Source organism: Budorcas taxicolor, chromosome 14 (genome assembly GCF_023091745.1).
Source record: "Budorcas taxicolor isolate Tak-1 chromosome 14, Takin1.1, whole genome shotgun sequence".
NCBI lineage: Eukaryota > Metazoa > Chordata > Mammalia > Artiodactyla > Bovidae > Budorcas > Budorcas taxicolor.
The window spans coordinates 14,697,045-14,711,522 of record NC_068923.1 but is presented as its reverse complement, the minus strand read 5'-3'; the positions used below and the strand labels follow the sequence as shown (position 1 = coordinate 14,711,522).

At 64.2% G+C, this 14,478-nt stretch overlaps 2 protein-coding genes across 2 annotated transcripts in view; one reads left to right on the top strand and one right to left on the bottom strand.

The window, feature by feature from the left end:
- The window catches only part of LOC128059631 (zinc finger protein 850-like), a 259,860-nt gene that overhangs the window by 91,355 nt on the left and 154,027 nt on the right, over nucleotides 1-14,478 (top strand). The window lies entirely within an intron of this gene.
- On the bottom strand, nucleotides 10,917-13,579 carry MAFA (MAF bZIP transcription factor A). Its single transcript, XM_052651876.1, has one exon. It carries the CDS (start codon nucleotides 13,242-13,244, stop codon nucleotides 12,189-12,191), a length of 1,056 nt encoding a protein of 351 aa, XP_052507836.1. The 5' UTR covers nucleotides 13,245-13,579; the 3' UTR covers nucleotides 10,917-12,188.

Genomic DNA, 14,478 nt, shown 5'->3' with positions numbered 1-14,478 from the left:
CCAGCCCAGAGACTACTGTTCTATGGGCTGCCGCTGCTGCTGCTAAGTCGCTTCAGTCGTGTCCAACTCTGTGCAACCCCATAGACGGCAGCCCACCAGGCTCCCCCATCCCTGGGATTCTCCAGGCAAGAACACTGGAGTGGGTTGCCATTTCTTTCTCCAATGCATGAAAGTGAAAAGTGAAAGTGAAGTCGCTCAGTCGTGTCTGACTCTCAGCGACCCCATGGACTGTAGCCCACCAGGCTCCTCCATCCATAGGATTTTCCAGGCAAGAGTAATGGGGTGCCATTGCCTTCTCCGGTTCTGTGGGCAACAACAGTCAATTTGGCATTAGTTTTCCTCAGAAATGACAAGAGATTGTGTCTTACCTCCCAACTAGATGGTCACAAATCTAGCAAGGTCCACAGCAGACACTGATGGTCCCTGATGCCGTGGTGATGGTGGTGATGGTACTGGTGGTGGTGATGGTCACGGTCATGGTGGTGATATTGGTGATGATGGTGGTGATGGTCACAGTAGAGGTGATGGTGAGGTGAGGGGCCCTGCCTTGGGATGCTTCTTACAGGCTTAAATGACACATGTCTTGAACACAGCCTGGCAAGGCTGAAGGAAGGTGCCCTTGTCTAGGAAAAGCAGCGCAGGGTGTGGGCCCCAAGGACCTGGGCGGATGTTTGGTGGGCTCTGGGCTGCTTCTGGCTCCTGACCTCACCGTCCATGTGGGGAAACCCAGAGTAGACCTCCGCCTGACCTTTAACCTCTGTCCCAGGCACACAGTAAGGCCACACTATTGAGGACCCCAGTGCCCTCTACCCAGCTAGGCCTCGGAGGTGACAGGGACCCAGAGGGACAAGCATGCGGAGAAGAGAGACTGGGGTGGGGTGGGGCCCAGGGCCTCTGAGGTGGGGCTGAGGGGCTGGAGGCAGCTCCCTAATGTGGGAGGCGAGGCCGGAATCCCCAGGGGTCTTCCCAGCACCAACCTGCAGTGACTGAGACTGCCCCACTGTGTCCCTGCACCCCCAGGCAGTCCCTGCCGGAAGTGATGTCTCAGCAGAGACATGGCAGGAGCAAGGAGTCCAGGCCAGACACAGAGGGAGCCTGAAGCTTCCTGGGGAGGGAGAGAGGCGCACGGCCCCGTGCTGGCTCTGGTGGGGGTGCCCTGGGCCCCTGCGCTGGCCTGGGATGGACTCCCATCAGCTCTGGGAAGCTGAGAGCCTAGACTTCCCCAGAAGGCGAGGCCAAAGAGGACCCCTGTCCCAGGGGCCACGGACTGGAGGTCGGTCCCGGGGAGAGGGTAAAGCTGACCCAGCTGAGAGGGCCAAGGACTGGTACCCCCCACCCCTGCAGCCCTGGTGGGCTCTGGGAGTCAGATACAATTACTCACTCCATGCATCATAATTACTGCAAATAGCCCATTAAAGAGAAATTACCATCAATATGATATTAGCAGACAGCGGGGAAATGAAGAAAGAAAAGTGCTTATTCTCCCATTGTCCCCTTAATGGGGACATGGGCTGGAGAGCCAGTGCCACCTCGCTTGCTGACCTGACCCCCTCCTCACCGCCTGCATCCCTGAAGGACCTGCAGGCCCAGGGGCCACGGCTTGGACTGGCGCAGCCCACCACCCTGCCCCTCGAGAACCCAGCTCCAGGGGCCCCGGCCGGCTCAGGCTGGCCTCCACTGGCTGGGGCCTCCCACCCCGGGCTCTCGGGAAAAGCCCGGCGATAGGAGGGGTCTGAGCTCTGCCCATCCTGGCTCAGCGTGGGAACACCCCTCAAGTCCTGGGAGCCCAGACTTCTGTTAGACGTGGCTGTGGGGGCAAGGGTGTCACTTCCTGGAGTCTCCAAAATAACGGCCAGTGTGACAGAGAAGCAGAGAGAGAGATGGTCGGTGGGACCAAGAGCCGGAGAAAGGACGCCCCGTGGAGGGCACAGGAGGACCCCGTGGGCAGGTGGAGGGTCTGCTGGTAGAGCCTGTCCCAGCCACAGGGCGGTGGAGGTCTGCCTTGGGGGAAGCTGGCCGAGCGCGGGATCTAGGGTGGGGGGGGGGGGGTATGTGGCGAGAGCGGCTCTCTGTCCCCAGAGTACTCGGGGACCTGTCTTGGTGACTGATGGCCAGGAGGCTACCTGTACCCAGAAGGTACTTTCAGGACGAAGGACCCCGAAGGAGGACAGAGCAGAGAGCCGGGGGGTTGCCTGACCCTGCCCTGTGTCCCCCACCCCACCTGTGTGCCAGGCCCCCATCTGGACTGTTTCTGGTGGTAGCAGGTGGAGCCCAAACTTCAGCCTTGAGGAGAGAGCACCACAGGTGGGGGTCTCAGGGAGCCCTCCCTGCTCAGCTGAGGGTGCGGATGGAGACAAGGGCCTCAGTACTTCTTAAGCAACCCAGGCGAGCTGGAGTGGAGCGGGAGCCAGAGACCAGCTAGAGGGGCAACCGTGCACGGGAAAGGTGGGGGCTCTAGGAAGGGGCGAGCCAGCGGAGGCGAGCCCTCACAGGGTCAGTTCACCTCTCCACCCCCTTTTCCTGTTTTCCCCTTTCAACAACTATTTTTTAAGCACATAGTCTGTGCCAGGCACTGTCGTAAGCTCTAGGAAACCAACGGTGAAGTCACACAGAAGCTGCCCTCCTGGAGCTGACATTGTGTGGTGAGGGGAGACGAGTGAGTGAAGAAGTAAGGTGTATTAGAAGTGATAATAGCCGAGAGAAAAGAAAGGCTGGCTGAGGGGAGCAATGGGGTCTCCAGTGGTGACACAGGCTTCTCGAATCTGCAAGTGCAAGATTGAGGAGGTTTCTGAAAAGAGGGGAGAATGGGACAGAGGTGAGCAGGTTCTGATAGAATAATAGTTTTGGAGTTGCCCCACAGCTTTTTGCAGCATCCACTTACCTGCCCACCCACCCACTTACCCACCCACCCATCTATCCATCATCCACCCACCCATCCAAATACCCCCAATCCATCTATCAAACATGCATATCTCCTTCTATCCAGCTACCATCCTCCTGTCTTCCCACCTGTCCTAGCCCTCCATCTTCCTAGTCATCCATCCAGTTTTCTGTCTGTCCATCCATCCATCCAGCTAGCCAGCCAGCTCATGTGTATCAAATGTCTTTTCACTCCACATGGCCAGTCCTGCCCAGGTTGCAGCTGCTACTCCATTAGTGGTCTGGACTGTGGGAGTAGGAGTCTTGGGGTCTGGATCTGGTCCCTGGATTGGGGGCCAGTTGGCTGGGGCTGTAAGTCATGCTTTCCTGGATGGTAATCTCGACGTGACCCTAAATGCCCTGTCCACGCCTCAGAATTTCTGGATTCAGCTTAATTCAGCTTCCCAAACTCAGTAGTGTTTGCTGAGGGATGGGAACGGGACTAGCCCCCAGGAATAACCCCTAGTGCACAGGTCTGGGCAAAGGCAGTGCAGGCGCAGCCCAGACTGGAGGTGGAGGAGCTCTGAGGAGTGGGGGGCTGGGCAGCTGTGTGCCCCTCCTGCACTTCTTCCTTCCCTGCCCGCCTCCCGCTGGGGCCAGGAGCCTGGCATGAGGCTCCTGCAGGTGGTGGCTTCCACAAATGTGGTCATGGTTTGCAATCCCTTTTGCAAACCCTGCCCCAATGCACCTGGAGAGACATGTCCTGCTCCCCTCTGTACAGAGCCTCCTCTTCCAGGAAGCCTTCCCAGACTGACAGTGGGCTTGCCTTTTCTCCTTTATCCCTCACAAGAACCCTGGTGGACACAGGTGTGGACAACGGGAGCTCAGTGTCCTTTTCACCAACGAGGTGACTGAGCCCACAGAAGTCGCTCCTCCTACTTCCAGCTGGTGAGGAGCAGACTGGGAACAGAATCAGGTCTGACGCTGGCCTTGGTGTGGGTGAGGTGGTGATTGGGGTTGGGGAGCCTGGGGAGCCGGGGGAGGTGTCTCCCCAACCCGACTCGGCCCCTAAGCCTGGCCTGTGCCCACCCAGACTCCCATGACCCAGTGCCCAGGCACGGGCAACCCCACTCTGCTCCAGGGAAGGGGCCTTGCCTGGCTCCAGGTGGAACCCTCCACACCACCCTGTGCTTCCTGGACTCGTGAGGGGTCAGGGTCTGCCAGCACCCACAAAGTGCTTGAGGGGCTGCCCTTCAGGGGCACCCAGACCAGACTCGGACCCTAGCTCTCCTGGGGGGCTGGTGGGATGGAGGGACTGGCTCTGACCACTGTGCGGGTGGAGGCTCTGGGGCCAGAGTTACTCTCACCGCAGCCCCTCCTCCACTACAGCTCCATGGGGTGGGGCCCCACCTCCGGCTCAGGCCTGGCTGGGCACCCCTGCCCCTGGTGGCTCTTCGCCTCTCCCCTCCCCACCCCCACCCCTCCCCCTCCCCACCCCTCCCCCTCTCCATCCCCCCATCCTCCGCACCCCTCCCCCACCCTCCCCTACCCGCACACCCTCCGCACCCCTCCCCACACCCTCCCCACCCCTTCCTCGCCCCTCCTCCCCGCCGCTGCCCCGCCCATTTTACTGTCCGATGTGCTCACCTCACTCTGACTTACTCTATCGTTTACTTAACTCGCTGACGGGCTTCTTCCTAATCGAGCAGAGCCCGCCCCAGCCCCCAGCGCAGCCACTCCAGCGCACCAGCGCGGCCCCCGCCGTTCCGAGCTGCGCTCACACCCGACCGCCCCGGAGTAACAGGTCCCGGTGCAGTGCTACCACGCGTGTCCCGCGGCGACCCAGCCCGAACGTCTCACACACTGAGGCACACATCTGGAAGTGCCACCTCGACACCCTCTGCCACTTACACCCGCAGTCACGTGTCCCAGCCCGGGAAGGAACGTGGCCCTCCTCACCTCCGCCGTCAGGGCTGAAGGAAAGCCTCCTCCGGCCCAGGGGTGAAGGTCAGGGACCATCCCCCACCACCCATCAGGGCCCCTCTTGCTCCTTCCCCAGCTCTACACTCTGGGGGTGCCCTGGAATGGGGAGGGGTCAGCTGTGTTTCGGCCCCCGCCATGGGCAGTGGAACTGGGCTGATCGGCTGGCCACATGGTGGGGCCTTCACTGCTCATAGCTGGGCAAAAAGCCCTTAGTCTACCAAGCCTGTGTCTGGGGTGGATGAGCAGGGGACCATAGGGGTCAGCAAAGGGGATACTAGGAAAGGGTCGGAGGCAGCTGAGGCGACAAGAAGGAAGAGCCTCCTGGGAGAGGAATCAGAGAGCCCTAAGCCTCAGGAGCTGGGGGTGAGGGCACTGGAGAGCCACAGGCAGCTCCTGCCTGGAGCTGAAGAGAGACCAGAAGCAGGAGGGAGAAGCTGGGGCCAGGCTCTGGGTGGACCCTAACCTCAGTGGTTGTTTAAAACCCCTTCTGTCTCAGGGGAGCAGGGGGCATCCTGCTCCTGCTGTGTCCTCAGCGCTCCCTGGGGCACCTGTGCCCTGCAGAGAGGGAGCTGTGAGGGGTCCCCGTTGCTCCCCCAGGTCTGTCACTGAGGAAGAAGGGACAGCGGGACCATCTTTAGAAGAGCAACTGGGCACCTGGGCATCATCAGCTGGCCTCTGGGGCCCCACTTGAGCCCCGCTGAGCCTCCTCAAGGACAGTCCCTCCTCCCCCACGCCCAGCCCCCACACCCAGCCCCTCATCTGCAGAACGGGCCATTGCCATCCCAGGACCATTCCCAGGAGGCCATCAGGAGATCTGGAGTCTGGTGCCTGCTGGACACTCCACGACGTTCCTGGGCCCTCTCTGAGGACAGGGCGGGACAGAGGGCCATCAGAGGAGGGCCATGGGAGAGAAGGGAGGCCAGTCCCCTGGGGGGCTGGGACCAGACTAGAGCGATGCAAGTGTCCAGGTGGAGCCCCAAGGGGTGAGAGGAAACGAGATGGGGTGGGATGGGATGGGGCTGGGTGGTCTGGGAAGGCGGGGGCCTTTGAGCCTGGCATGGCTGATCCCAGCTGGCCTCAGCCCCCTCCCTGGGGTGTCAGCCAGCAAGGACTCCAGAGTCAGGGAAGCCAGCGTGGAGGCCGTGGTGAGGCTTACGGTAGTGCAGGGCCAAGAGAGAAAGGCGGAGGGCTGCTGCTGTGGGCAGCTGGAGCAGCCCTCCCCCTTGGCTCCTGCCAGCACTGGGCTGACGTCCCACACCCACCACCTGCTTCTTTTAGCACCACCCCCTGACTTTTGGGGGGTCTCCCTGCAGGCCTCTCTACCCCCGACACTTGCCTCCTCCTGCGACCAACTCGGGCCCCAAAGAAAGTCTGGTCTCTGCCCCCTGCTGTGTGACTTCAGTCTGAGCTTCCTAGAAGTGCAAGTCAGGACCTGCATTTTAGCATGGGTCTAGCCGAGTCGTGAGAATGTTCCGACCCGGTTCTTCTCTCTCGGCGAGGACGCAGGGTCCACCTGGAAGCTTTCTGAAGGAGGGGGCCGGGGATGAAGAGGAGCCGGGGAGGCTCCGCCCCCGCCCGGTGCCCCTGGCTGGCCCCGCGCCGGCGGTCGCCGCCCCATCCTGTCCCCCGCCCCCGCCCCCAGCCTCCTTTCCTGCTGGGTCGCGGGTAATCGGCTGTGACAGCTCGAGCCCTCCGCAGCTGAGCGGTGTCACCGCGCATTAGCAGGCGCTGAGCCCGCCAACCGCAAATTACTCGTCGCTGCGGCGCCTGCGGCGACAGCCTCGCGAACAGCCCGGGGCACGTGTGCCGTGGGCTCGGTCCGAGTGAGGGTGTGGGGGGCGCGCCCCGCGGCCCACCGTTCCCGGCCGTCCCCGCAGCCCACCCCTCCCAGTATGGCAGCCCCAGCCTCTCTGCCGCCCCCAGCCTTGCCGGCGCCCACCGCAGCCTGGCCCCCACCGCCGGTCCTCGCCCGCCTCCGCTGATCTGCTCCTTCGGAACTTGGCCCGCAGGGATGGGAGCGCGCCTCCGCCCCCGGGCCGGCGTTCCTCTGCCGGCGACCAGGAGCCAGCGCCGGCGGCCTCCGCGCTCCTCCGCCCCGCACTTGCCCAGTTCAGGCCCTGGCGCCCCGGCCCTCCTCGGCTGGCCTCCAGCGAAGTGTCCTCTGGGCCCTCTGGTGGTGGGGGCTCCAGCTCTAAACTCTGCCGCCTGGGGACGCTGCAGCCCGGGCCCGGCCCTCCACCCCTCAACTCGAGGGGCCATCACCCTCTGCTCCCTACGCAGTGCCCCTCCCGGAGGGCCTCTCAGACAGCCCGACCCTCAAAGAGCTCCTCTCGCCTGCACACCTCACCCCATCTCTCCCAGCTACATTCTCCTCCCCCAGATCCCTCTGCCAGGAAAGTTCTATCCCAGGTCTTGGGGCCCCAGGTGTCAGCGGTGAGTCTCTGCTGGCTCCCCCCGCCCGGTGTCAGCCCCTACAGCTGGTCTGCCCCCCTGGCTGGAGGGCGGCCTCCCAGCAGAATAGGATAAGGCGGTGGGCTCCCTGCTCCCAGGTCTGACCTCACCTCCAAGAGTAGGCCTGGCAGGCAGTAGTGCCTGGTGGATAGTTCTGAGTGAATGATTGAGCCCCCTCCCCTGGAGAAAAGGAGGCCTTCTTTTCCAGGCTGGCCCTTCTCCACCGGGGCCAGTGTCCCCTGGTGGCAAGGAGGGCTGGGCTTGTATCTGGGCGGGCAGGCGGGCAGGGCTGAAGCCGAGTTCCCAGCACCCTAACAGGGCCTCCCCAGCGAGTGGGTGGGGGTGACTCTGGCCTGGGGAACTGCTGACCCAGGGAAGGCCCAGGGAGGTGAGTGGGCTGGTCTTGTGCTCAGAGCCGCAGGCAGGGCGAGGTGCTCAGCAGGGGGACAGCTTTGGACTCCCGCAGGACTGACTGGTGTCCCTTTCCTGTCCTTCAACTGTCCCCTCCAAGTGCTAGGGACGACGCAGCCTGTCATCACTGTGGCCAGCTCAAACCTCCTGCTTGTCTGCTCCCTGGAGCAGCTAGAGGTAAGGAGACCCAGGCCCGTGTGGCTGAGTGTACGCCCATCCTGGGGAGGGGGAGGCCAGGGAGGAGGACACCTTGGCCTTGGCTGACCCCACCCCGAGCAGCTATAAATAGGAGGCCCGGGAGGGGCCTGCAGACAGTCCCCTCCAGAGGGCAGGGCTGCTGTGGAAATGGAGAGGGGTGGGGGGGCTACAAATGGAAGTGGGGTGCCCCTAGTATAGAGCCCCCTCTGTAGGGCCAGCAGCTGGGGAAGGGGGCCAGAGCCTCTCTCGGTCTCTTGGAATCCCAGCTCAGGGATTTTGCTGGAGCCCTCAACCAGCTGCAGAGGGCGGGCAGCTGTGGCATGTATGAATGTGTTTGGGGTGTAGGGACCCCTGCATCAGTGGAGGGGGAGGCCCAGCCGGGTGCTCTGCATGTGGGGCGGGGCCTGAAATGCTGCAGCCCCCAGAGGCCGGGGCAGGCCCTGAGAGGTGGGTGGGCTGGGGTGGGGTGCGGGTGACCGGTTCTCAGCTCAGGCAGCCTCCCTGGGCTGGGAGCTGGAGCTGTCGGGGCAGGTAGCCCTGGGGATCCCAGCGGGCAGGGAGGGACTCCCTGCAGTGGGGCAGCCTAGGGGAGTGTGTGCAGGCCACAGGTGTGCAGCTGTCTACGTGTGGATCGTATGTGTCGTGTGTGTAATGAGTCGACACGTGTTGTGTCCAGCGTGTTTGTGTGAGTGTGCCTCCCCGTCCTCTCCAGGGTTGCACTCTTGGCCCCCAGGCCTCAGGAGGGCGACTCTGGCCCCTGGGAACACTGCCTGTACGCCGCCCTCCAGGCTGCCCCAGATCTGCTCTAACGTCCCAGGCACCCCCGAATTGCCGCCCCTCCTTTCCTCCAGGCGCTAAGCCATCTCTCCCCGCTCTGGGCAGGGCTGTCATCTTGGTCTGGCCTCTGGTCTTCAAGTGGACGAGGCAGAGCTGGGACTCACACTGAATGAAGTCACAAAGGAGTGAAAAATGAATCCCCCCAGAGGTGGGGGCAGGGTGGGGGTCGGGGGTGGGCCCAAGGCTGAGAGGTGCAGCTTCTGTCTGCAGGGTGGTTCAGGGAGCTTCCTCCCAGAGCACAGAGGGTGGTGGTGTGAGCTGGCATCCCTGCCCCACCTGAGGCGCTGGGTTAGGCTGAGCTGGGAGGTGAGGGGTCACTACGGCCCCTGAACATCCAATGGGCATGACAGCCCAGGGACCTGGGCATGCAGCCTGGATGGGCAGCGCCCTCCACCCCAGGCCGGGGCCCTCGCTGCCCCGCCAGGTCCCTCAGCCTGGTCCAGGTGGCTCCAGGGTCTCGGTGCAGTCACTGCCCCTCACACCTATAGGACGCGAGTCTCATCAGAGGCACACACCTGAGCACAGACAGCCCGAGCAGAGCGCGCCCGAGGTCCCCAGGTGTGGTGAGGTGGCGGCCCTCCACCAGGCACTTCCCTCCTGGGCCCCCACGGGCTGCAGCGATCCTTCCGGGGAGGGCAGAGGTTCAGCCCCCAGCACTTATGGGGGTGGTGTCCCGCTAGAAGGGGGCGCCCTGAGGGGGCACATGGGAGCCTCCGCTCTACTCTTCACAGGCTGCCTGCTTTCCTGCAGGAGGTCTGCATTCCCTCAAAAGCTTTCGGGAAAAGATTTGTCTCTAAACTCACACATAAGCGCTCCTCCTGTCTCCTCGAATGATTTCCACGTCTTGTATGTTCATTTTTCTTCTCCATTTTATCTTAGAGGGAAAACTGAAGGAAAGAAGTGGGTGGGGAGGAAGGAAAGAGGGAAGGAGGGAGGAAAAGGAAACAGAAGAGGAAAGTGAGACCAGCCCGGCCCGCAGCCCTGCTTGGAAGCCGGCAGCCGAGCCCGAGCTGCGCTCGCTTTGCGGTGGGGGTGGCCCCTTTCCCAGGCCTCCCCAGCCCCCGCGCTGGATCCAGGCCCCGAGAACTGGGCTCTGGGAGGCCTGGGGTGCTGGAGGGAGCCTGGCCCCCTCCCCGTAAAGAATACTGTCAGGCCCTGCTTTCTCTGCCAGGAGGACTCCCCAGTGGTTCCTTAGGTGACAGCGGTGAAAACTAAGGTGCCTTCACCCACACCAGCCAGCGGCTGGCCCTCCCAAGCACGCAGACTCTGGGCCCCTCCTTGGCCGGGCCGGCAGGGACCCTCCCGGCAGCCCCTGGCCATGCTGCAGCCTCCCCAGCTGCCCTTAATTCGCCCCCATCCCGCATTTCTTCTCTCTGCAGCAGCAGTTTTGCCCACCGAGAGAAGCCTGTTCCTTCCCGGGCGGTTAGGGTGCTCAGCCTGTGTTTGGGGATTTTGCTCCATTCCTCCCAGAGACCCAGCCTCCTGGTTTTGAATTTCATTCTAAAGTGAAGAGGGAGGGGGCGGCCCTCGGTTTTGTTGTCTCTTGGATTGAGACTCAGACCAACTCAGGTGATGTCCTCTCGGGAACCGCAGCTCTCCCAGCCCAGAGGAGGAGCTGGAACCCCCAGACAGAATAGCGGGGTGCTCTGCTGAGGCCGGCGGGCTCCAAACGTGCAAACCACAGGGTTCACCGGACCCTGCCCCCATCCCAGTGTGAACCAAGGTACTGGCCAGGCATCCTGCACTGACCCCAGGCCCCTGCGCTGAGTCCAGCCCCACAGGGCGAAGTTTCCAGGGTGCTGTCCTGCCCATTGCTCCCGCAGTCCAGGCCTTGGTCCTGCAGGTGGGAGACCGCAGGCTCAGAAGAGCTGAGGACAGCGCCTGCCCTGCCCAGGACACATCATGTTACCAAGGGTAGCCTTGAGCCTGGGGCTGCATTGGGCTGTCATGGGGGTCGGGGCCTCACTGTGTGGCCTCCTTCCTGTGGGGCAGCTCAGGGGCAGGTTCCCACCGGTCGGGCTCTGGCAGCAGCCTTTTTAAACAACTCCGGCCACTCCCCGCTTCAGCAGGGGTGGGTCACCTGGAGCTAAGGCAGGGCTCAGTTCGGGAAACTCCTTTTCTATCCAGGAAAAAATACGGCAGAAACGAAAACCACAGAAAAACCAGCCAGGCTCCAGTGACTTTTGGATCTAAATGAATTTATTCTGTGTTTGTTTTTTTTTTTCCTCAGTTTCGTAGCAAATGAAAAAAGAACCCAACAAAACCCCACAGCACAACAAAACTTGCAAGGAGTTGGTATCTCCCGGGCCCCAGACAAGCAGGCGCGGAAGGAGCCCAGGCCGGGGTGCAGTCCGGGGCTGGGGGCTTTCAGGGGCCAGAGCGGGGCTTTCAGGGGCCGGAGCGTGGCCTCCCCTCCCTCTCTTCCAGCCACTCCAAAAGTGATCAGGTTGTTTAAAAAAGAATCCACAAACAAAACGAAACACATTTTAAATTAAAATAAAATTATACACTTTCTCCACCGGACTCCATGCCAGGAGATTCAGGCGAAACCTCCTCTCAAAAAAATTTTTTTCTGCTAGAAATACTGTGCGTTACTTTTTTTTTTTCACTTCTGTTGAGGGTTAAAATAAGATATATTTCCCCAGGAGCCATAAATACGATCTGATGCATAGAGAAATAGCAGCTCGGGAGTCCCGACCAGCTCCCACCCCCCCTCCCCCCCGTGGAGTACAGTAGGGCAGCAAGACTGAGCACAGCATAGATAAGACTCCTCCGCGTCAATCTCTAGGGGACGCCAGTGGCAGGGTGGGGGGCAGGCGGGAAAGCGGGCAGGCAGGGGCCAGGACCCTCCGAGCGAGCGACACATGCTGGGACACGCAGACATCCGAGGGCAACCCCGGCGGGAAGAAGGGAGCTTTCTCCGGGGTTTCCTTTTCTGATCACCGAGCAAAATAAATATAAATACTTCGAAAATAAGACCGCTTCAAAAAGGAGTACAAAAGGCCTGGGTAGGGAGGCCGAAAGAAAGGAGACCAAGAGTGCAGGGCGGCGCGGGCTGCCCGCGGCGGTCCGGGTGAGGTCGGGCGCACAATCGCGTTCCACGTATGTACAAGCGGACGCCAGGAAGGACTTCGACCCGGTCCAGCTTCCTGGGAGTCGCCGTGCTCCGAGCAGAGGAGTTGGAGCAGCGTCGGGATTGGCGACCCGGGAAGGTGCGCAGGCCGGGAGCGAGGAGGCCGCGCCGAGGGACGGGCCTCTGTCCGGCGCCTGCAGAGAAGGCGTGGGGGGCCGGCCCGGCCGGAGGCGGTGGTAGTCACGCGGGGGCCGGCGCGCTGGGGAGGCTCGGCGCGGCCGTGCGTCCTCGCCCTGAGCTGCGGAGTCCAAGTCCAGGCCCCCGGCCGCACGCGCGAGCCTCTACTCGGCGGTGGCGCGGGCTCCGGGCCCCGCGCTCACAGGAAGAAGTCGGGTGCGCTCTTGGCCCCGCCCGGCCCGGCCTGCGGCGGCGAGGACTCCCGCGGGAAGCCGGCCCCGCCCGCGCCTCCGGGGCCGCCCCGGCCGGCCAGCTTCTCGTATTTCTCCTTGTACAGGTCCCGCTCCTTGGCCAGGCGCCCCACCTCCAGCTTCAGCTGCTCCACCTGGCTCTGGAGCTGGCACTTCTCGCTCTCCAGAATGTGCCGCTGCTGCACCCGCTTGAAGCGGCACGACTGCGCGTAGCCGCGGTTCTTAAGCGTGCGCCGCTTCTGCTTCAGCCGGATGACCTCCTCCTTGCTGAAGCCGCGGAGCTGCCTGTTCAGCTCGCGCACGGACATGGACACCAGCTGGTCGTCGGAGAAGCGCTCCTCCAAGCGCACGTGGTGGGTCGTGCCGCCGCCGCCGTGGCCGGCGCCGCCGTGGTGGTGGTGGTGATGGTGGTGGGCGGCGTGGTGGTGGTGGTGGGCGGCGTGGTGGGTGCCGTGGTGGTGGCCGGCGCCCATGTCGTCCGCGCCGCCGCCGCCCGCGAAGCCCTGACCCCGGAAGGCCTCGTAGGCCGCTGCGGCCGCTGGGTGGTGCGCGCCGTGGTGCCCAGCGTGGTGGCCGCTTCCGATGAGCGCCTCCACCGCGTCCTCGGGCGTCAGGTTGAGCGCCTCGGGGTTAAGGTGGTGCTGATAGCCACTCATCCAGTACAGATCCTCCAGCGCCGGCTTCCCCGAGGCGCCCCCGACGGCGCCGGGGCCCCCACTCGCCTGCCCCGGGGTGGCCCCGGCCTGCGCCGCGCCTCCGCCGCCCCCCGCGCCGCCGCTGGTGCCGGGGCTGGGAGCGCAGAAGCTGGGCGAAGAGGGCACGGAGGAACACGGTGTGCTGAGCGGCGTCGAGGACAGCGAGCCGGGTGGCAGTCGGTGGCAAAAGCGCTCGGCCTCGGGCGGCTCCTTCTTCACCTCGAACTTCATCAGGTCGAAATCGTTCACGTACTCGATGGCCAGCGGGCTGCTGGGCAGCTCGGCGCCCATCGCCAGCTCCGCGGCCATCGCCTGGGGGGCCCCGCCGCCTCGCCCGGCTGAGCCCAGACGGGAGGCGGGGCCGGGGAGGCGGCGAGCCGCGGGCCTGCCCCCCCGCCTTCGCTTCCCACGGGCGGTGGGTCCGGGCAGGGAGAGGCGCGGGCTCCGAGCCGAAGCGCGAAGGGAAAAGTTTCACTCAGCCAACTCTGGGGTGGCCAATGGGGACGCCGCCGGTAGGGCCTCTCGCGCAACCCTGGGTCGCTCCCCGGCGGATGCAGGCCGGCCGCGGTCCCCTGGGCCCCCCCGCCAGCGGCCCGGCAATGGCCGGGCGGGCGGCGGTGCAGCCACCGCCTCGGGCTGCTCGGGTTCCCCGCGCTCCGCCCGCACACGGCCGGCCCCGCCTCTACCGCCAAGCTCCGCGCCGCGCGCTCCCCTTTATAGGGCCGGGCACCTGGGCCCGCCTCTCTGGGAGGAGTACGCGCCTCCGGGCCAATAAGAGCCCCAGACCCGTCGCTCCAATTTGCATATCCCCATGGCAACCCGGAGCCCAGCTGTCAATCTCCTGCAGGGAACAGCTGTGGGAAGGGGTGGTGACCCGCTGCCCGGGAGAGGAGGGGCAGGGCCCTCTGGTGGCCGCCTCGGGGGGCTGCACGGGCATGGCCTGGGGCGCCGGGGGCGCGCGGGGGGCGCGGGGCCAGGCCTGCGGCTTCCGAGGCCTCGCGTCCTCCACCGAGTGGCCAGAGCCTCAGGGAGCGGGGTGGGGGGGAGTGCTCCTTGGTGACCTCGTGCCCCCCGCCACCGGCTGGCCGTGACCCCGCAGCTCCTTCCCAAGATTTTTTTCCGTCGGTCCATCGGGGAGCCCGCTTTCAGCCTGCTATCGTAGTGGCGCCGGGACATTCCGGCCTCTCGACACGGGTGACGCTGCGCGGCCTGGCCGGGCGCTGCGCGGGAGCGCTGGTTATTTTTAGCTTGGCGGTTCAGGCGGGTTCAGGAATTTAGTCAACAAAGTTGCTGGCACCTCGGTGCGGCGGGATTCACCGCCGGGCGCCCGGTGCCCCCGCTCTGCGGTGCAGGTGGAGAGGGAGTCTCGCGCGGAGCAGCGAAGGTGGGGCCAGGAACCCGACCGTGGGGGCCAGAGCCTGAGCGGCTGGTGGGACTTGGGGCTCAGGGGCTGGACCGACCCGGCACGGGCGGGGCGCCGGGGCTGTTCCAGGGCCGGAGGGCTGCCAGGCCGACACCACGTTAGGAATCGGCCCCCAGCTGC

Coding starts and splice junctions, on each gene's coding strand:
- MAFA (XM_052651876.1), bottom strand. CDS start 13,244: ATGGCCGCGGAGCTGGCGATGGGCGCCGAGCTGCCCAGCAGCCCGCTG.